The sequence below is a fragment of the Heliconius melpomene genome, chromosome 1, assembly GCF_056956725.1.
Source record: "Heliconius melpomene rosina isolate 202511_hmr_F chromosome 1, ASM5695672v1, whole genome shotgun sequence".
Taxonomy (NCBI): Eukaryota; Metazoa; Arthropoda; class Insecta; order Lepidoptera; family Nymphalidae; genus Heliconius; species Heliconius melpomene.
Window position 1 is genome coordinate 16,929,554 of NC_140389.1, and position 22,595 is coordinate 16,952,148.

The 22,595-nt window shown below is 35.1% G+C and overlaps 3 protein-coding genes across 5 annotated transcripts in view; 2 read left to right on the forward strand and 1 right to left on the reverse strand.

Annotated features, from left to right (window-relative positions):
• loaf (low-density lipoprotein receptor domain containing lost and found) overlaps positions 1-7,470 on the reverse strand; it is a 54,843-nt gene extending 47,373 nt beyond the window's left edge. For both annotated transcript variants that reach the window (XM_085194352.1, XM_085194345.1), the window contains exon 1: positions 7,320-7,470. In XM_085194352.1, the coding sequence (XP_085050478.1) occupies positions 7,320-7,389 (70 nt within the window). In that variant the 5' untranslated portion in view covers positions 7,390-7,470. The remainder of the gene's footprint in view (positions 1-7,319) is intronic.
• Positions 954-6,882, forward strand: LOC146541807 (maltase A3-like). Its single transcript, XM_085194332.1, has 8 exons — positions 954-1,050; positions 1,573-1,718; positions 2,410-2,589; positions 2,979-3,115; positions 3,375-3,634; positions 3,979-4,162; positions 5,300-5,677; positions 5,979-6,882. Exons 2-8 carry the CDS (start codon positions 1,580-1,582, stop codon positions 6,312-6,314), a joined length of 1,614 nt encoding a protein of 537 aa, XP_085050458.1. The 5' UTR covers positions 954-1,050; positions 1,573-1,579; the 3' UTR covers positions 6,315-6,882.
• Positions 7,471-13,559: 6,089 nt separating the features above from the next.
• Positions 13,560-22,153, forward strand: LOC146541808 (uncharacterized). Of its 2 annotated transcripts, XM_085194010.1 has the most exons (3): positions 13,569-14,537; positions 17,887-18,077; positions 20,872-22,153. In XM_085194010.1, the coding sequence occupies exons 1-2, from the start codon at positions 13,767-13,769 to the stop codon at positions 18,070-18,072; spliced, it is 957 nt and encodes a 318-aa protein (XP_085050136.1). In that variant the 5' UTR covers positions 13,569-13,766; the 3' UTR covers positions 18,073-18,077; positions 20,872-22,153. The 2 variants fall into 2 exon arrangements, with proteins under 2 accessions (XP_085050146.1, XP_085050136.1); XM_085194020.1 differs by lacking the exon at positions 20,872-22,153 and having other exon boundaries at positions 13,560-14,575; positions 17,887-18,003.
• Positions 22,154-22,595: the final 442 nt, after the last annotated feature.

Sequence of the window (22,595 nt, forward strand, 5' to 3'; positions counted from 1 at the left end):
TATATATTTATAGATATTGTCTTTTAAATGATAATGTTATTACTACACAAAAGTAACTCAGATTAGGAAACAAATAATTGTTTAGTTAGAGCGGGCGAATCCCCATGCGTGTCGCTAGTTATTTAATAAATCTTAAGCCAGAATAGCATGGTGTTGACAGGAACACGTACATAGAATGCACGGAGGGATGGATGATGAAATCTAAATTGAAAGGGAAATGAATGTCGATTTCCCTCGTTATGGCGACGCGGTTTTGTCATACAAACGACTAAATTAGAAAATATTAAACAACAAATTTTCAATTCAAAATTTACTTAAAACTATATATAATTAAATTTACTTAAATTTAATTATAACAAATTTATGTTTTATAATGACATTTTAAATATTTAAAGACTCTTACGTACTTTCCGCCAAATAAAGATATTGTTCATAATATCTATTGTGAATGTAACTGACGAAACTCAACACTACTTTATGTAAACTAGACCAAAGAAATATTATAAACCAGCCACAGTTGAATTCAAACCCACCAATACATGAATTCTAAGCAGGTTCATGCTTTTTCCCACATCTTCCCGCTGTTTTTTTAGCAAAGGCATCACCTAGTATTAAAGTACTCCCTTTTCCAATTTCCGAACAATTTCGAGACATTATATGTTCAGTAGCGGAACCTAACGCCGTGCTTCATTTACAAAAGCGGAGAAATAAAAAATTCTCGGAATAATAATCGAACCCACAACCGTCGTTTATAGTCAGAGGCTTTAACGTAACTTAAGTCTAATAATATAATTAATGACAAAATTGAATGGTTTATATTGATAGGTTTATTTCCGCCATACCAGCCAGTCATCAAATGGTGGATCACGTAACGTCAGCTCAGCTGCATGATAACAGTCCGGCCCCACAATTTGCCGCCTAAGTGAATTACTGTGCGATGGCAGTACTTCCGCTCAATTTGTGTCTATATTGTAGTGTTGTGCTTGGTGATAAACGCCTAGTCTATTTATTTTTTTTGGATTGGCAGAGAGACTTCAATGTTAAGTTTTAGTAAGTAAATGAAAAATCGTACAGAATACACTGACTTACCGATTTTCAATTGTGTGAGCCTAATAGTTGCGGAATAAAATGGCTGTGACTTAAGGATGGATACGAATCTATATAACGTGAAAAGCTAAACATTTATAGATGAATCTTTCGCCATTAGACTAACGTAACAAAAATACTACAAATTAAGATCTTCAACAGTCGATACGATCGACACACTTTTTGCCAGTTTAAAGTTTTCAAATTGAAATATATGGCAAAAAAATATCCCTGTAGTTAAATGAAAATAAGTAAAAACTTTGTATGATACATGACACATTCTGGGTAACCGAGGCAATTCTGATCGCAGGTACAGTGAGTTGCACTGAAACGAATAACTTGGTATAATATAGCTATTTCAATTCGAATCCGTAGTTCCTGATATTAGCGAAATCAGCCAAACTAACTCTTCACTTTTATAATATTAGTACAGACTAGCAACATCCCTAAAACAATAACTTACGAGTTTACTATTCTACTATTCAGCTAAGTGATGTTGCTCACCGCAGTCGTCTTAACCGCTCTGCTAACTGATGCTGCATCAGTGCCATGGTGGAACAACGCCTTTTACTACAGGGTCCTCGTGGACTCCTTTAAGGATATGGATGGGGATGGACTGGGCGATTTGCAAGGTTATTTTTAGAATTTAACGTCATTTCCAAATTGTCTTTAATGTTGTTCTTTTACCAATTTGTATTGTATTATGTTTGTTTATATGCCAACGGTTGATTTACAATCTTAAATCTTATTCTAATTGGACTGAAGCCGACGGTTATTTAAAACACCCAAAACCTAAAAGTTTCACCACTAAAAGCGCAGCAACGAAAGGACTTAACATTAGGTTCCATCTGCCTAACCTGCTATATGCGGGTCTAAAGAAAATATACAGCGTAAAGTTAAAAGAAATTAAATTAAAATATAGTTCGTGATTACAAGTAAAAATACTACGGATAACGAGTGAATTAATTAATCCACATTTATTTATATAAAATCGAAAAAAACACGCGTTTGACTGGCTTTAAAAAGCCACAGTTCATCCCCTTCAGGTAAAAGTCGATTTATTGTTCAGACGTGAGGTGCTTGGTGAATGGTTGTATTCATTTCACCGTTTACAAATATTAATCGAATGTAACCCTTGAAGGCATCACGGTGCAGCGGCACTGTGTTATAAATGTAGTTTATATTTCTAATTATTTAGTATTGTTTTAAATGCAAATTTTACTATTGTATTATTATATTTCTACCTCACACAGTCGTAACACTCGTATGCCAAATACGCATCAAGTACTATAACTACACAGATTTTCTTCATATTTTTTTCAGGAGTTACTAAACAATTGAGCTACGTCCGCGCCCTAGGTGCTGATGCTGTTATACTATCGAGTGTATCCTCGAAAAGTATGGACTGCTTGAAGCCTGGTACAATGGATTTTGCCCACATTGATGAGCGTTACGGAAATGAAGATCAATTTAAGAATGTTATAGAAAAAGCAAAGAAATTAGGTAATATTGTATTGGTTTGTACTTACTTAAATAATTCAAGTAGTATTAGGTTTCAAATAGTAAGTAATACAAGGCAAATTTACTTTAACGTTTTGTCTGACACAAATTAAACAGATAAAAACACCATTAAATGTCCTCAAATCTAAAGCGCGGCGTTGAGTTTCACCGCCAATGTCTCGAGAATTTGACGGAAAATAAAGCACGAGATTTTAAAGGGATATATTTAAAAAAAGGGGCTCAGAGTATTTCTTTCCTTTAATACATAGTCGTACAAATAAACAATACAGTAACGGAAAATAATAAAAATTCGGAAAATAATATTGAAAAGTTAGGTACAGAGAAATTCCTGTATATTTTTAAACAATCCTGATACAATGGTTTGTTAACAGAACTAAAAGTGGTAGTAACGTTGGAGCTACAGACCATCAGTGAGTGCTCCGAGCTGTTCAATTTTAGCGCTGAACGGAAAACTGGATTTGAAAATAAAATTATTTGGACAGAAGGATCTGTAGACGAACCACCTGCGGTATGTTCAATATATACATATATAGATTTTGTGTCTTTGTTGTAGAAATTATTTACATGAGACCGGCCTCGGTCGGCCTCAAAAACTAAAGATCTTTCCCACACATTGCGGAAAAGGCAGAAGAAATATGAGAGCCTAGTGTTAAACATTCCATTTCTCATTACGACACTTCTGTTCTCTACTTTCTGCATATTTCATGAGGCATTGCGTAGCTCAACGCCGCAGCCGCATATATCATTTATAGATTTAATAATTGCAGCAAGAAGTTGTAGAATGGATATGGCATGCAAATAGAAAAGCATATTACGCCTCCGCAAATAAAGAGCCGTTACTAAACTTATGTTCAGAAGGACTGGTAGCGATGTTAACAGACGCCCAATGTACTTGGCTAAAACGCGGAGTGTCAGGTGTACTTCTTAAGCCAGATTTCCCATCAAATATTGAATGTAGTGAAAAATTAGTTAAGCAGATGGTAGTCGCAGCCATGAGTTGTGCTCGTACAGCAAACATGGATGTTCCGTAAGTACTGGGCGGATTAAACTTTTATTATAACTTTGAATAAAAATAAATAAATAAATCAACTTCACACTGTATCCCTCACATAGCAAAGTAGGCAGCAAAAAAATATTACCAATAACACGAAGTAAAGTATTGAATTTGTAAGCAAAATAATAATATTCACTATTATGCAAACCTGGAGGAAGAACATAATATCTAAATATTTTATATTTAACTTAAATATTTTATATTTAACTATACATACAGAAAGAAATGTTCACTAAATTATATTATGAAACGCAAGCGCCTGATAAAATTAACGAGCAAATGCGCTATAAATGAATATAATGAACAATTTCTCGCAGGGTAATCCTAGTAGAAACATCGCTGGGAGCAGAAATCGGTGCTAAATATTACGGCGAGGGCGGAATGGGCGCTAATAGCGTAATAAGTTACGCTTTGGCCTCGACGAAGTCAGCATCTGGGCTGGCGGTAGACTTGCACGCTGCATTGATACACCCGCCGCAAGATGCACTACCTACTTGGATTGTGAGCAGTGATTTACAGTGTTGTTAGAGAGAATGTTTTATGCATACAGTAGTCTAGGCAGGGGACCGTTAAAATGCGTTTCTTGTGTTTTTTTTAAATTTTAGAGTAATTGCGTGTTCAGGACTCATAACTTGCTTTATCTTTTTCCCAGAGCAAATAAATGAAAATGTTTAAGAGAAAATACGCTGATAAGCTGTAATTTCTGTCATAGGTAGTGACTCCCACTCGTCACAATTTCACATTTTGTACAATAAGATAAAGACATACATACAAACACACGCTACGAGACGATGATAAGTGGACATATGTATTTATAATACTCATATGTAACTGTCACCGGCATTGATTAGACAAAACGTTTTAGTTTCCGCCACACAGAATGTAATTTCTAGTATGATAGTACTACCACGTTCAACTTGGTAGAAGAGCACCGTGAGGTTTTATTGGTTAGTATGGACGGACTATGCAATAAAAAAAGGTTACATATCTACTCCCTTGAAAGTAGAAATACAAAAAAAACGGATTATAAAAGGTAACAAAATTATAACTCTAACTTATTAGATAAAATTCTTCATTTTTTGGTAGGAAAAGGGTTATAAATATAAACTAAGATAGTTTAAACCATGCAGTGGTAGCTGGCAAGCGGCCGGTTGTTTTGGCGTACGTTGTTACAAGATATGAACCCCACTTGGCCCATGACTCAGTCCTAAGTATCGACGCGTGCCGCTGTCATAATAAACTAAATGTACTGTGTTTTACCCGTGGCCTGGGGAAGCGTTTCTATGTTAGGCTATACAAAATTTGCCTATGCTTCTTGTAAAACATTTTTGAGACAAAACTTATAATAAATGTGTTTTGTTTCGCCCGATACTTTATGCTTATTTGTTTTTAAAAATCCATTTACCCCGTTTACATAAAAACACAAATAAATCTAATTGTTACATCCCATACACGCGATAATGACCAGCTCAAATCTTTCTAAATTTAGGAGAATGTTTTATTGTCAAGATCATTCTTCGAGATTCGCCACCAAGACCCATCTTTAAATAAGCTATTTAGTTTATTCATATTTTTTGGGATTTTCACAATTCAATTTCAATTCCTAATTTTTGAATTTTTGTATTTCAATATTTCTAGACGAGTAAGGACAATGAGAGCCATGTAGCAACACGACGTGGTAGCGACATGGTGGATACAATAACAATTTTAGCTCTTACACTACCCGGAGCGACAATAATTCAACAGGGAGATGAACTTGGTACCGTTGACACTCTCCTGGAATGGGCTCAAACATCTAAATGCTGGCCCTTACAAGGAGTTCCCTCTGCAGCCCCATTTCCTTGGGACGATAGTCCTACGGCTAGTTTCAGTACTGGAGAACCATGGTTACCATTGCCGCCCAATTATAGATATGCTAATGCTAAGACTGAATATGCAATTGATGTAAGCCATTTCAGTATCGTGAGGGTAGCGGCTGCTATGCGAAAGTCTTCCATTCTAGGGCCTCATGTAGAGGTAAGTATTTTATTTATTTAATATATGTTTTTTTCTTGAGGCTAAACTGAGCAGTAGGATACGGTCTGAGTGTAAATAGTGATTAATGGTTCGAATGAACATGTTTAAATTTTATTATTATTCATCGGTGGCGGAACTCAACACCGCGCTTTGTCTTCTTACGAGAACGATAATATTAAAATAAAACAAAACCAAATATAATTAATTTTATTATTAGACAATAGCAAAAGTTTATTAATTATTTCTTTTAAACGTTTGAAATTTTTTTAAATAAAAATAGGCGAATTTAAATATTTTTCAGATAAAGCGGATGGGCGATACGCTCACGGTACTTAGGTGGGGTGGATCTGGCACCTCATTGTGTACTTCTAATTTGGGTCGAGGGCACTCTGAAGTACAACTGTCAAGGATTCCTGGACTTCCTGGAGAAATGACGGCGACATTAACTTCCGCCGGGTCAAACTTTTCGCCTGGGACAAACGTCAATATAGAAAAAACTATAAAATTAGGTCCCGGGGAAACTGTAATATTTATAGGAGCGCCGCGCCATTGCGGCGGCCCAGGACCAGTTGATAAGATAGCTAATAAATTGTCCGAAGGTTGGCAGAAGATTAATAAATATTTTAGCAATCTCTAACTTTGACATTGTCATTTTAAATACATACGTATGTAAATGTTTATGCTATCAATTCAATTTCAACCCATAGCTATCAAGTAAGCTCCAACCAACTACCACTGCGCCTAGTGTCAGCTGGACGTACCTACAAAACAAAATCTTTAATATTCTAAAATACATAAAGTCTATATTTCCGAACATTTCTTCTGGTTACAAAACAAAACGCGTTAAGTAGCGCTATGCAACTTGCCATGTCTCAAAAATTGGACAGAAAATGGTTAACAGAGTGTCTTAACTAGCTTCCCTCCGCCTGCTATACGTGAAATAATAATAATATAGACGTATGTCACGATAACTACCATATAAAGAAGGAGTAAGCAGGGCACACGTACTACCTCATGGGACCTAGATTCATTGTGCATTTCATTCCCTATTGTGTTCCCAGTATGACCTATATTCCTATGAAACTTATAAGCTATATCATTTACATACGCGCCTCCTCGTATGGTATTACTTTTTTAATAACATTTACCAACCAGTTATGGATGGAGAATTCAATATCATTATTAATATACAACTTTTATTTTAATTTTGTGTTCTTCTTGTTATTTCTTTAATGTTTATATAAAAATGTGTAAAATGTGAGTATAAACGTGACTAATTAGAGCCCAGGTTAGATATAAATCGATAAGTTCTTATTCTTAAAAGGACTTAACCTAAATAAAGTGCATACAAAGGGACAAACTCTGTATATACTATACACACTTATAGTAACATATAGTAGTTTTTAGCAAAAAACGATAAAAAAAACAAATCTCTTACAAAAAAAGAATAGACAGCGACAGGCTACGAAATTCCAAAATGGAGTCATCGCGACCGTAAAACCGCGAACTGTACTTTCCAACCGCCTTCCTGTAGAGGGCGTGAAAGCCGGTTCCTACTTAAAGTTGGGGTTGAAAAGGGTGCAAAATGTTACAAAATAAATTATAAAAAATAATTTAATAAATAATTATAGTTAATACGTACAGAATTTGCTCTTTTCGGCATTCGTTGTAGTTAGGCAGATGAGCGCGAAGATAACGATTCGGGACAACATGGCCGCGGCGCGGGCTCCCGGGGCCCGGCGCGGCGCGGACTGCCGTCTATCGACCTAGCCTGACCCGGTGACATGCGCGGGCTTGGGGTTGCTAGTGGAAAACGCTTTTGTTTATAGGGACATGGGATATAGGTGGACTTTGTATTTTTATATATTGCAAGACAGGTTGTAGGGGGAGATAACGTATAGGATAGTTTTTATTGTTAATACAGACTATTAATATTATTTAACGTATTTAAATGTAATACTTATTTCATTTAATTTCTTTAAATTATGGTTATTTGTTGTGACCAATTAAGAAGATATGCTTCATTAAAATCAGCTTCAGCTTCACGCTTTATACCACATAAAACGTAAAAAAAATTCTCGTATAGTAGGCGTTTCTTATTTATTTTTTTCCCAATTACCGATAATTATTTTATATCTCTTCAAATAAAAGGTTTTAATAAAGTTGTTATTTGTAAAAAAATACTTAAAAATATTAATAAATATATATTTTTTAAAGTTTTTCAAAAAAATCTGCAAAAAATTATATTCATCACAACAAAATACAACACACGCATGCGCAATTCCACAAATATACTCAAACGTATCACAAACCACTTAGAACTTAACCACAACAACTTACAAACTATAACAACAATCATGTACAGAAAATAAAAAATAAAAAACATATACAGATAAGAGAATAGATCCCTATTAAATCGTTGTCAGTCTCGAACCAACCAGGTCTAGGTCCTCAGAGCCAACACCGACTTCTCAAGTTGACGTACCAAGCGTACCCTAGCTGATTGCTGTAAGAGTCTTACCCCCCTAACGCCCCCTTTCCCCCCCTTTGTACTTGAAGACACTCGTGGCCCAAGCACCACTCCACGCAACACAAGGACTCTTCAAACATAAAGGTATCTTTTTGACAGTTCTGAAGTACAGGCAATGTAAAAGGTGGGATTACTCGTGAGTGCCGCGTGTGATAATGTGGATGGAGGACTGGACTCGTATTTGCTTTATTACAAATCAAAATATAAACTGGATTATGGTGTACAACCATAATAATACTATTATAATACGACTATACAGTCGTCGCGCACAATTTTATTTGCAACGACCTTCGATCAATTACATATTGTATATAGTTCAACTTTCAACCCACATGCCACGACTGGCCATATTCGTATATCATACAATCATATATGTAGCTATGAATGTTCGCAATATTCTAAAGTAACACGAGCAATCTTTCTCATAAAATCTAAATGATAAACTTTTTGTAAATAATGGAAAAAATAACAGACATTTTAACATTTTCCGTCATGGTACGTTCACAACGCAGAAGTAGGCACTTAATTTTAATAATAGTTACCTGACTGAGAGAGTGAGTTACTGATAAACAGATGAAAATCAAAACACTATCCTGTAATGTTATAAGGTAAAAACCACCAGAGACCAGAAGTAAAAAAGCGCTGGCCGTTATTTTTATCAATAAATTGATTTAATATACGGCCCCAAAACGGTTCCTTACAATATACGCTACTATTTTACGTTAAAATCTAATTAAGTACAAAGAAAATACGTAAGAAATATGTGTACCACATTTATAGGACCATTAAGTGATAATTAATTACAGAGCCTCGACCGATCTTGCGAACGATAGGGAGGGAACTTACAGCGTCGACATTGCCAACTTTTTTGAAAACATTGTAGACACTCCTCGCTAGTCATTAGTGCTGCCAATTTGAAACGCAATTTTCTAACCACGGTTAAAATTAAAGCCCTATAAAAAAATATAGAAATCAGTGTTACAAAGTAAAAAAATATGCGATACTGTCCTAAAGTCCAACTAATCGCTTCATAATCGATTAATTACGTGAATCAATCAAGATAGCCAAAAAAATTGAGATAAAAAACTTTAGGCTCCAGGATCAGCAGAGGTCTCGAATACCATTCAGCCCAGCAAAGGGTAGACTGTCGTTGGGCACCCCAGACCACCGCTGATGATACCGGGACGCCGAATTTAGCGACATATTACACATATCTATATTGTTTGGCTGTTATCAGCCCGTATCAGATAATATAAGGTGATAAACCCACGATTAGGTATAATTGTACGAATGATTACGTATCACCAACGTCATTTACTAAATAATTAAAATTATAATTTGAATGTATTTAATAGGGTACAATAACTAGAATAAATCAGGATCAAATTAAAGTATTCTTTATTGATTACAAGCACGTTTCGCTCTTCAAGTTACATTTAGAAGTGTTAGTAGTGTAAGTCCTACAACATAGATACTAGATGATGTAGATAACTTAAATATTTTCATAACTAGAAATTAAAATAAACATATATTCAATATAGTACCTATAAGCGATATGAAATATGCGTCATCGCCTTATTAACCATGAATCGAAAAGAAACCATGGAATTTGTCATCAAAAAATCCCCAGATTTCCCTTAAAAAATCAATGTTTTAACAGTAGCACTTTATTTAAACCGATCGAATGAAACAAAGAAGACTAGCAAAAAATTTAATTCGAATCGAGTCTATGTAAAAATTCTACAACTAAAAACAAGAATTGGATTAAATATCTTCATAAGAGGATGAATGGTACGGTAACCTATTACCGTATTGTAATTGACAACAACAAATATTTTGACACGCTTTAGTGTCACAACAAGACGTGTGAAGCCATTTAAAGTAATTTTTTCTCAATTCTTATGAAATTTCATTACTGTGGGTTTACGGGAATTATCTCCTTACAACTGCAAATGTGATAACTTAGAAGTTTAAATTTTCTTTGCTCCAAGAGACCATAGACCTGAATATTTGACATTAATTTCAGCTTAATCTCCACGCGAAAGATAACTCTTTGGTCTAAATGGTCTTGACAGAGGAAAAACAAGGTGATCCTATAAGTGTTTCATTTTTCCTTTTAAGGTGTGGAATATATTTTTAGTAAAAGTGAAAATAAATCAGATCTTTTACTAGATTCTCTTAAGAAAAGCAAAGGTAAACGTTTTCATATTCTTGTTTCATTGTTTGTAGAGTCGAGTTCTACAAAAAGCATTATGTAATCAAAAATTGGATGGAAAGTGCCAGTTCCCTCTGCCTACCCTGTTATGTATAGGATACAGAGTAAGGCTTTAGCCTATTTTTTTTTGTAACTTCACGCTGTATCCCGCACAGAGCGGGGTAGACAGAGGGAACATAGTGCTAAGACACTCCGTTCCTTACTTTCCGCTGAATTCTGGAGGCATTGCTTTTGCCTCGATGCCAGCGCGAAGAAACGGAAATATATATTAAGTAAATTTTTCGTTTCCTCGCGTGGGAATCTAACCCACAACCATCGCGTTACAGTCACACCCTTGTGCCCCTGCGCCGCAACGGCCTCGGCTCAAAAATATAATAAGCAAATCAATTCATAAATTACATAATTACTCGTCAAATATAATTTTTTTCAGTAGAACAACTGTTACACAAACAATTTTTTAAGTACATAAGCCTTGCATACACTGAGAAGACGCCAACGGAACGGAAATAAATCTGTAGAGGTATATTCCAATTCCTACCTGCCTAAGGCTTCGTCTTCTTTAACTAATATCATTAAATATAATTTAATAAAGATAAGATAAATTACAAACAGACTTACATATGTTTTATATTATTAACTATGTTTAAGTACTACCTATTATAGTTTGAGGCCTTCGTGTCGCAGGGTAAACACGATAGGTTCTGAGTTCGATTCCTATTCGTCTCTCCACTTTTTATTTCCTCGCACTGGTAACGAGCCAATGCGCATCGTCAAGTGCCGTTGTCTAACCCGCAATGCCTTCTGAATTTGGCGGAAAGTGAAGAACGGAAGAGATCCTCCCGTTTTTTACGTAATATTCTTCCAGTGTCATCAATGTTGTGTTCTCGAAGGTCCTCCTTATTACAATGTCGACCAATGACGATTGTTCATGATTGAATGTATCAATCTGTTGGCAGATACAGCAAGATAAAAATATTACAAGTGGTATGCGGGCGAAGCCGCGAGTGGTCCGCTAGTATAGTATATAATACATTATAGTACAGTATAGCAGAGCAATTGTCCGCAACATTCCGGCGCGGACCACCGCACACGCTAATTACACCTAGCGGTATTCATTAATTATGCTTAATAAGGCATCCGATGCTATCTCAGGTGTATTTGTTATACGTATAAATTACGTGTTCGATAATAGAAATAATTCGTTTGGAAATAAACGTTTATAATGGACGTAAAGTAGGTACAAAACTTATATCTAAAAGGAGTCGTCGTCGCCCCAGTGTTGTTTATGTAGACTTCAAGACGTCAGGAGCCAGAGGCGCCATGGGCGGAAGCCCACTACTATTACTTACAGAGAGTTTTATAGTTTAGTTTTATTTTACCATGCATACACAAATATCGTACAAAAGTTAATTATTATACAACAAATTGTGGAGTATAGTGATAAGACTTTCGGCCCAATTTTCAACTTACCTATCGAGGTATCAATTCTAGGATTGTATGTCAACGGAAAGTATAACATACACGTTACAAGTCGACAAGGTTTAGGCCCCATAGGTTTTGCCCACGCGGCGAATGTCACACAAAATGTAGCAAAAACGATGTATCAATGCTCGTATCCTTTAATTGCGTTACTTAGAAGCTTGTTTTTTCAGTGCTTCAAGTGACCATAGAACTAAATATATGAAATAAATTTCAGCTTGATGCCTTTACGCAATTTTGAGTTAAATGATCCTGACAGACGGACAGACGGACAGTGAAGTGTTCTTATGAGACTTTCGTTTTTTTTTATTTTTGAGGTACGGAATCCTAAAAACGGTCAGATAACTGAGTTAACATTATGCATCGTATTTGTTCTTGAATGTTAAATAGTGAATACTCACTTTTTTAGATATATTTTTTGGCGGAACCCAATGCCGCGCTTTACGTAGTTACCAGAGCGAGGAAATAAAAGTAACAAATATTTCATTTCCCCGACTATTATTCGAACCTCCAACCTCTACTCTTGGTCTCTATTGTAGGACCAGTCTCTACTGGTCTCAAAAAGACATTAGAAAACTATCGCCGACAATATAAACGACTCGTCCAAGCGGAACGTTGGCAAACAATAAATGTATTTAGGTTAAACAAAAGTGAAACATTGCCGATGCACCAGTAAGGCTTAGTTTCTACTAGACAAATACCCACATACATATTTATTTATATATATACTTATGCTATTGAAATACTGCATAGCGTCATTAATACTTCTTTGTGTTGCTTGACGTCATAGTTACAGTTAATTGTTACTATATATTTTACACGTGATGGTTCTAGGTTCGAATCCATTGGAGATAATAATATTAGGCATTTAACTTGAAATATCTTCGTCTTATGGATTTGATACCAAATCTGGAAAAGGATTTATTTCGAATTAGGAATTAATTCTCCCCCTCTAATAACAAGAGAAAGCGCGCATTGAGATTTATCACTTAACATGTAATTTCTGCAAATCGTGCAGTGTTCCCCAGCGGGATAAAGCGTGATGCTAAGCAAAAATAGCATTTCTGATTGAGGAACAACTCATATTGTCATAGAGCAACACGTAACCTGGACTGGAATACCCGATGTACTTAAAAAGTTGGGGCCGGATATTACTTCTACGTTCCTTATTGTTAGGTTCCACTTGCTAAATGTTAATAGACCATATATACACACGCACATACAAGTACACACGATGTGGATTTAAACATAAATAGACTGGAAGTCCAACCAAAAATGTATATTAAGTTATGGTAGCACGTAATAGACGACACATAGTTTAACCACAGCCAGCAAGGAGGCCAGCAGGCCAGTCATGGTGCAGGGACACAAGCGTGCGACTAGTTGTGGGTTCCATCCCCACTCGAGGAAGTGAAATATTTATTTACGTTTATATTTCCATATCTTCGCTCTGGTGTCGAGGCAAAGAGCGGAGTTCTGACACTCAACACGCAATGCCTCCAGAATTCGGCAGAAAGTGGGGAACGGAGATATCGCGTTACAGTCACATCCTTAATAATATAATAATTATTTATTTTACATACTGTCAACATGATAATAATATAATTAGTTCAACAAAACAATCACATTGCAGCTAGTTTCGTAAAGTCAACACAAATAGGTTTTAAATTAAATTACAGTGGTATCCCCGGCCCGTCTGCAGTCGTACACTCGCGTCGCGGCCGCCGGTGTGTGTGCTCGGCCCTCTAATTAGCTATCGAGTTTCTATAAGTGATGAGGCTAAATTAAAGTTTATTCATTATCGTGCGCGCGCGCATACTTTCTGCGTTTTGTTAGTGTTTCGATGGTCGTCGCTCGAGCGCGACATGAGCGTGTGCGCGCCGCAGAGTGACGACGCGGCGGTGCCGGCCATCGTCATTGAGGAGAACCCTCAGGACTGTTCAGCCGGCTTCCTCCCGCTAGAGGGAAACGTCAAATTACGCAATTACCTCGTTAACGATAACCTCGGTACGTGCACGAAAGGTGATATATCAAATAATGGAAAGTTAGTGTCGAAATTTGACGTGTGGTCGTCGATTTCTCAACCGCGGGCTAAAATTTTAGAGCTTTTACGGCCAGAGGATCCTTGTCAGGAAGCTTTGGAGGCGATAGTACGGCCGGCAGCGCGTCGCGGTCTGACTAGGCCCTACGATGAAGACACCAGACGATTTCTCCAAAGAGTTCTTCTCAATCCGAGCCTCTCTACAATTGACTTATCACAAAAAGAAATCCCTGAAGTAGAATCTCAATTTTCGTTAACGGAAAGAGAAAAAGCAAAAAACTTCGATACACAACGAAAAATTACAATGCGCGCTCCCAAGCAAGAGAGATCTTTAGCCGACGAGCTGAAAGAAGCAGAAGAAGACGAAAGATCAGGGGCCATAAGACGTGAACTATTAAGAGAATTCAGGAAAAGAGGTGGGAGTATCCGTGAGGCCATGGAAAGAGATAGGCTGGGAAAATTAGCATTATCTGTAGAAGACGACGAGGTCTACGAGGAATGTGGACTAACAGCAGCAGCACGGCGGCTGGACGCTCTGCTGGTGGAGTCGAGGAATCTGCACGAGGAGCTGGCGGGTATCCACGAGGACATGCAGGTGCTGGCCAGGCGCCTCGCTCGCCGCGACCACTGATGGTACCACTGACCACTGCCACCACCTATGCTCACTGTTTGCACAATTGAAAACTTTCTTACGCATATAGACACGCACGTTAACTGTACATATATTGTGATTATATAGATTTTTTCGAATAATAATGTTTTTGGGAGACAGTTGCTAGTACTGTTAAATATAATAAGCGAAAGTATTAATACCTTATTAAAATGAGTATTTGGTTGAAATGGTTCGTCTTAGATACGATTTCCACGTATTCATCCATCCGTGATTTCCTCGCGTGCACTGCTATTTTAATGGACGTGGTATTCACGCATCGCTAAAATCTAAATAATTTGATTTCTTTTCTTATATAGAGCGCGTATGTAATAAAGTAAGAAAAAATATATTATTACGTTTTATTGACGTTCATACAATTGATATATTAGAATTGCGGTCAGAATTCCAGAATATGAAATTACCTAAGAAGTTTTCAATGGCAACAATGTTCTTGATAAAGTCCTATTTTGCTTTTTTACTTAGTAAATTTAAATAAGTCTCTAATTTTTCTGTGGTGGTGGTGGTAGCGGTGCTAAAAAATGTACCTACACTTATTGTTTATTCAGTTACGCTTCTAGGCTTACCTGTAGTGCTTATGAAATGCTTCACATTTAAAATAATCTCAAACATTCCCCCTTAGAAGTGCATACTTACTTTGTTAGTCATGTACTAGATCTGTCCGAACTTGTTGGTTTAAAGCATTATTTTTGTAATCGACATAAATAATCATTATTTGTTAAAAAAATGACAAACCTTAATTGAATTATAATTCTAAAAATATATATCACCAAGTGGAGATTCAAACTGCAACCATCGTTCAAAGTCAGACACAGTTCCATTGTGCCCCAACAGCTTCAATTTTACTACTAGCATTTTGAAACACAATCAAAATCAGGTAACCCTAGTCCCCTCGCGGACATCACCGGACCCTGGCACAGATTCCCTTTGATATTTCACCCCAAAGGTCGGTTTAGACAACATTTTACATTCCTTGCTTTAAATTTTTAATTTGTGCTCATAAAAGTGCTTTCATGTCGTATAATTATTTCGTGTTTATTTAGTTGTTTAAAGTTTCACGAAAGTAGACATTTTCAATGTTTACTTTGTAGAGTCGTAGAGGGGGTCATTGTGGTGCAGTGACAGTGTCTTACTGTTAACACTGCGGTTATGGATTAGATCCTCATTCAGGATAAAAAATGTTTTTTTATATCCACGCTGAAAACGAATGAAAACAAATATAGCATTCCCTCGTCTGGGAATCGAACCCACAACCGTCACTTTTGCAGTCGTTGGCCACAAGATATTATGTAATTAACTTTTTTTTAATATACAAACGTGTTTTTACATTTTGACCTTTCAAAGTACTTTAAATCGTTTTAACTAACAGCCGTGGGCAGGTGACTAGTTACTGGTTATTCTAATGTTGACTATACATTTTATAAATGTCTTAGCTTGCTTAAATTTGAATTTAAAAATAAGAACAACTGCTGAGTGAATTTTGATGAAATTTGAAATGCAGACAGTTTATAACTTGGATTACTGCTTAATATACGGCTTGTTTGACACCGTCATCGTTGCAAAGGGTCAACAATAAACGCGACAGTTGTGAGTTCGAACCCACTCGGGGTAACGTAATATTTAATATATTTATTTCTCCGCTTTGGTGTCAAGGTAAAGTGCATCGTTGAGTTCCGTCACTCTACACGCAATGCCCAAGAGTTAATATAACAAAGCTAACCAGTGTACATATAGTAGTTTATTGATAATAACTTGACAACGCAAATATTATATCGCTATTAACAAGTTAGATAGTCAGTTTCCTGGTACGACCGGTCCCAAAATAATAACTCTAACACATACTTATGGTAATCAGTTTAAATTAATAACTACTTAAGTGCCTACTTCTAGTGGCCAGTCAGGTTCGATTAACACTCGAGGAAATGATATATTTAATATTTTCATTTCCTCGTTTTAGTATCGAGATAAAACGCAGTGTGAAATTTCGCTACTCAACACACAATGGTTTCAGAATTCAGCGGAAAGTGGGGAACGGAAGTGTCTCAACCCTGGGTTCCCTTTGCCTAACTTGCTATGTGCGAGATACAGCATGAAGCTAAATATGTGGATGAATATATTTACATAGATAATATTGAGTTAGTACAAATTTATTTTATTAGTAGTTACTGCCGCAGCTTCGTTTGTGTGGACTTTCGTACTTAAATATAAAGAACCGTCAATAATTTATTTCACGTTTAATAATAATTTTCATCATATTGCGCAATGAGTGGCGGAATTCAACGCCACGCTTTATCTACAGGAGCAAGGAAATGAGAATAATTCATAGTTTTTAGCTAAAAAAAATACTAATTTGTTTACCTATATATGTAACGAAACGCAGTAAATGCGTAAAAACAACTAAGAATAAAAAAATATATATATATATATAATTACAACTAAATGACACCGTTTTTATTTGACCAATTAGTGAATAACATGCCTTATCGTCTATTGTACTTGGATATAGTGTACATATTTACATAAAATATTTTAATTATTTATTTATATGAGTTTCCTCCAATATATTGTATATTTTAAATATTTATTTATATAAATTTCGCTATATTAAATTATTCCACACAGACGATAGTAGATTTTTCAAAGCCATTGTAATAATATTTTCAAGATCTAAGTAATTGATTAAAAACACACACACACACACACATCTCATTAACGACAAGATTCAATTAACTTAACAATAGAAACAATCATTAGAGTTATCATCGTTTAATGATAAAATTTAATTATAGAAATGTCTAGAAAAAAAATAGAGTTTGACGTGTTTGTTTTTCTTTAAGAACAAATAAATAGTGTGCAACGATAAAATCTTCAGTATTTGCGATTTCTATACATTTTAAATAAGGCCGTCGTGGTGCAGCACTACAGCGTCTAAAAGTAAATGTGATGGTAGTAGGTTCGACTCCCACTTGGATGAATTATTTTATTTTATTCGCTCTGGTAACAAGGCAGGCTGCGGCGTTGAATTCTGCTATTTAAAAAGCAAATTAAGTGATGCGTAGAGAAAGAAGTATCTTAACTCTAGATTTCCTCTGTCGATACTCTGTACTGCTAAGGGTAAAAATGTGTGAAGCAACATAAAGAAAAAAACTACTATTAAGTTAAACAGCTTCACGCTGTATTCCGCACACAGCAGGGTAGGCAATAAACATAATTTCTCAAATTAATAATATAAAATTAACAAAAAATAATAAAATGACAAATATTACATTCTCAGGCCCAGTCAGCCCGCGCCTACCGTTGCGCGGCAGCAGCGCGGGCGCTGACAGCAGAGTCGAGAGCACTGCGCTACCTGGACGACGTGGTGGCGCTGCTCCGGGGGGACGTGAAGGCGGCTGAACGCACAAGGAGCTGGCCCTTCGCTATCGGGAGACGGCATCCTGATAGAAACTACATTGTTTGATCCAGGTAATCTGATGAAAGGTTATAGTTTTTATTCAAATGAAAAATATTATTATATTATTAATAAACTGAAGAGTCTGTTTGGTTTCATGTAATAATCTCAGGGAGTACTGGTTTGGATTAAATAATTATTTTTATGTTTGATAGTCCTTTTATCAAGCAAAGCAATTTCATCACGTTAATCGTTTCGATGTATCTCAGTGAGCCGGTAGTCATAGCTACCTCCTACACTTAGAATCTGTCATTCATATATTCTTCGAGTTAGACCACGCAAACCTACGAATAAATTCAAAGCATTCTCAGCCAACTATTTAGACAAGACTATTCAAGTATTATCTCTAGAAGTTATTACTAAAACAAAAAAAAATCATATCTTTTAAACCTATCAAAACCAATTTCATGTTCATTGTCCCAAATGGTTTTTACAAATAAAACGTAAATAAGATAAAATCTTAGCGAAATAAAAGAAAATTGAAGAAGCGAGGGGCAAAGGAACATAAAACTTTACTTAACGTTTAAGTGAAACAAAGATCTACGAATAAGATAAGTGACTAAAAAGCGACACCTTCAGCTGTACCAACAGTTGTTGCGACTGACGGATGTAGCCTTTGGACCTGTATATTAGATTGACTGACTGACTGACTCTTTTTAGTGTATGAAGAATACTTTAAACTTTTTAATTCTCCTTACGTTGCATGTAAAGTATCGTCACGCAATTCCACGCGTTGTGTTCAAGAGTGGAGAAATGAAAATAATTTCAATATTCCACGTGAAGTGAAGAATCGAACCTGCAACTATCGCGCTGGAGTGTGTTAATTTCAATTAATTACCACTAATTACCACTAAGGGTTTATTTGTGGATCTGTTTATGACATTATCAGTAATCAATGGGCACGTTCTGGCGGCTCACCAAACGACCTCGTAACGGATAAGCTACTGCTTACAGGACACGGGACTGGACGTGTCTTATTTAACTGTGAACATTAAAATATGTTTGTTCATTTTTTTCATATATATACTAAATATTTAAAAATATATCCGTCCGTAGTTATAAGGCTGTCGTGGCAATGCTTGGCTGTAATCGAGACGGGCGAATAGACGCGCGAAGACGTACGTTAGTCGGATTAACCATTTTTATTCTATTATTTTTACTCACTCTGGTAACAAGACGAAACGCGGCGTTGAGTTCCGCTACTCAACACATAAACATGTTATATTTTTTGATCTGTTGGAAAATTGGTTGTCATAAACAAACCTAAGGAATTTTTTATAAAAAGTATCCGCAATGTTTTAATGATAGCTTTTTCAGTGAAGTAGGTATTAAGTTATTTTTGCCCTTCAACTTAATGAGGGAAATGAAAACACATTACATTAGTTATTATAAAAGTGTACTCGTTAATATTTTTAAATATTTATCTTTGGTTAATGTAGCATAATATTATTCACTTCAGTACTCATTTGCCAGTCGATTAGCAGCTAAGCTAGTTTGCTATGTTAAATTATTACAGAACGAAAATTATTTGCATTTATCAAACCTTTTTAGAGGTTACGATATGTTTATAGATTTTTCTTTTTGCAAGATTATAATATAGTTTGTCGTGAAAGTTTATTACCACATGTTGTAACTGCCTTATTAATATAATATTAACAAATAATCAAAATTTCATAATTTGTAATTGATGCCAGTCGTGGCGCAGGCCGTGACTCGTTGTGCGGTTCGTCTCCTCACGAGAACTCCCCTCCTCATACAACATGGAGTTAAAAAAACAAAATATAAAGATAATATTTTTATATAAAGATAATATAAAGATAATATTTTTTTTTATAATATTTTCTTATATTAATTTTGCAGTGTCTTGAGAGGTGAATTGAAACGAAATTACTATTAAGTCGTTACCTGCTTTCCTACTCGCTGTATATTTCAGTTTGAGTTGAAGTCACGGATATCCTAGTTTTAGGCAGTTAAGCATAGAGCTCATTCATGTACTTTATGATTTTCTTTATCATTAATACATAGACTATAATTTATATAAGCATTTTGTATAGTTTAGCAATAATTGGCTAATATAATAATAGTATGACAATGATAATACCGTAATGATATCAAAGGCATATCGTAATAGTATCGTATCGTGTACGTAACGTAGCTTATAAAACCACTTTCATTACGGGCCAGTCGGTACCAGCTCGGGCTATACGGTAACGCGAGAGACACGAAAATTGCTCCGCCAGCACACGACGACGATGCGATTTAATTAATTTGTTATCAAAATAATACCTTTTTGTATTTTGGTTTATAATTCTATCATACTTTATTAATAATATCGGGGCAATTGTTTTTGACATTTGTAATTGAGAATAGAGATTAATTCTTATTTTGCGATCTTATATATAAAGAGGCTATTAGGTTGTGGTTACTTCAAATAATTTTGCTTCATTAAGTGTAAATGGAACATTAAGAGGTTTCATATCCCTAAAGAACGTTGCATTTTTTCCATACGTCTATGTGTCCATCTGTTTATACTTTTTTTCTCGAGAACGCGCGGAAGTACCAGTAATATCAAATATTCAAATCTATAAAGTTGTCGCTATTTATGATTAATTTATAACACACATTTTAATGTTTATAGCGTAATTAAAATCTGTAGGGCATATATAGGTGGGAGGAGATTGACCATAAAAATGCATATTCTTATTATAATGAATCATTATTATTATAATAATAGTAATAAAGATGACCTTATTATATTCCTGGATAATAACCTCGAACTAACTCTACATATATAATTGTTTGTTCCAGTGAGAAGATAAACAGAGGTCCTCGACCCGAGACAAGGCCTAATGCGAAGTGTATGATTCACACAAATAAAATCGGAAGAGAGACAATTTGTATGTGTTTAGTGACATTTTGTTCTATAGAGATGGTAACTCTAGAAAATATAAGAGTGTTATACGAACTAAGCTTAGATAGCACGATAGTACTCATTGTTATTAGAAGACATATTTTTTAAAGCAGCTTTACGCTTCATAACCGTCAGGGAGAACCCGGTGTTAAGAAAGGAGAACTTTTTACTTGAAATGTGATTGTTTTGGGTTCGATTCCCTTTATAATGAATGAATTATTATCATTTACCACTGTAGCTAGACAAGTTCCACAGAGTTAAATCCTGGTGGATAGCGAAGAAGACTTTGCTTTGCCCATCCTGCTATACCAGAGAAGCGTAAAGCTGCTTTATCATTAATTAATACACCAAATCAATCTACATTGTAAGTTATATTTATTGGAATATAAAAGATCAATTTTCTTCAATAAATTATTTGTATTGTACATAATATACCATAATTATCATTTATGCAAAGAATGAGTAAATTCATCATTACTCTGACCTAATTGGTTTTAATCAGGGAACTTTCTGTTAAAGTTAAAATACATTTATTGTGTTAAAATATATTACCAACATCGTTTATTATGGGTAATTATGAAGAATAATTTGATTTAAAAAACATATTAACAGATATTTTCACTATATGTTGCTTAAGTAATACCTAAGATGTTACGTTATGAATATTCGCCTTCTAATTTCTAGTCTTTAAAATATATTTTTCTATATAAGACTGATAAATAATGGTTAGTGAATGCTTTATTTACTGTAAGTCACATATGTTTTAGAATTCTGTATATACATTTTGTGTAAACCTAAACTTCTGTGTGAGAAGTAGTGTAAAAATTAGTGCTTTAGGATCATCTTAAAGCAAAAGCATAATTTCTACAGAATGAAAAAAAATTGTACGTAGCGGGACTCGAACGCGCGCCACTTGAAAATCGTCTTAATTTCTAAATGTTCTCCTTTCCTTAGTATATAAGTAAATCTAGCTTAATTGGCGCTGATTCTTTTTATGCTGTGATCGAAATGTATATACAGTATTTCAGTAGAATATGTATATTTATTGTTTAATTTTAGTAGTCTTATAATTACTTTAATATATCTCATTATTATATTAGTTACGAAACAAATGTATATATGTAAATTACGTTCATTTTCTTATGAATAAATAAAAGGAAAAAGTATTACAGACTGCAACAACAATGAATTAAACTATATAAAATATATAAATAACTTTATAACGAGGGTATTGCAGAGAAAAAATGAGAGACATGAATGCTACGAAGATGCGGTCTCTTCTTAGATATGTAGAGTCAGTTTAGCTGAACAAATACTCAAAGACACAGAATGGCAGGTAGGTGTAGGTACTATCGAAACTGTAAAGATGTGAATGAAGAACGTGCTCGGGTCGTGTGGGCACGTTGAGAGAATGAGTGAAGAAAGAATGCCAGAAATCTATTAAAATTATAATAAAATATCTAATTTTCAATCTAATTCATTAAATTTTTTCAAAAAAATGAATGGTTATTAGAAAATCAAGCAATTCTTGAGTTTTATTCTAAATATTAGAACGAATGCATCTTAAACGACTTAAACACTGATTATAATATATTATTACACATACATATGTATAACGAAA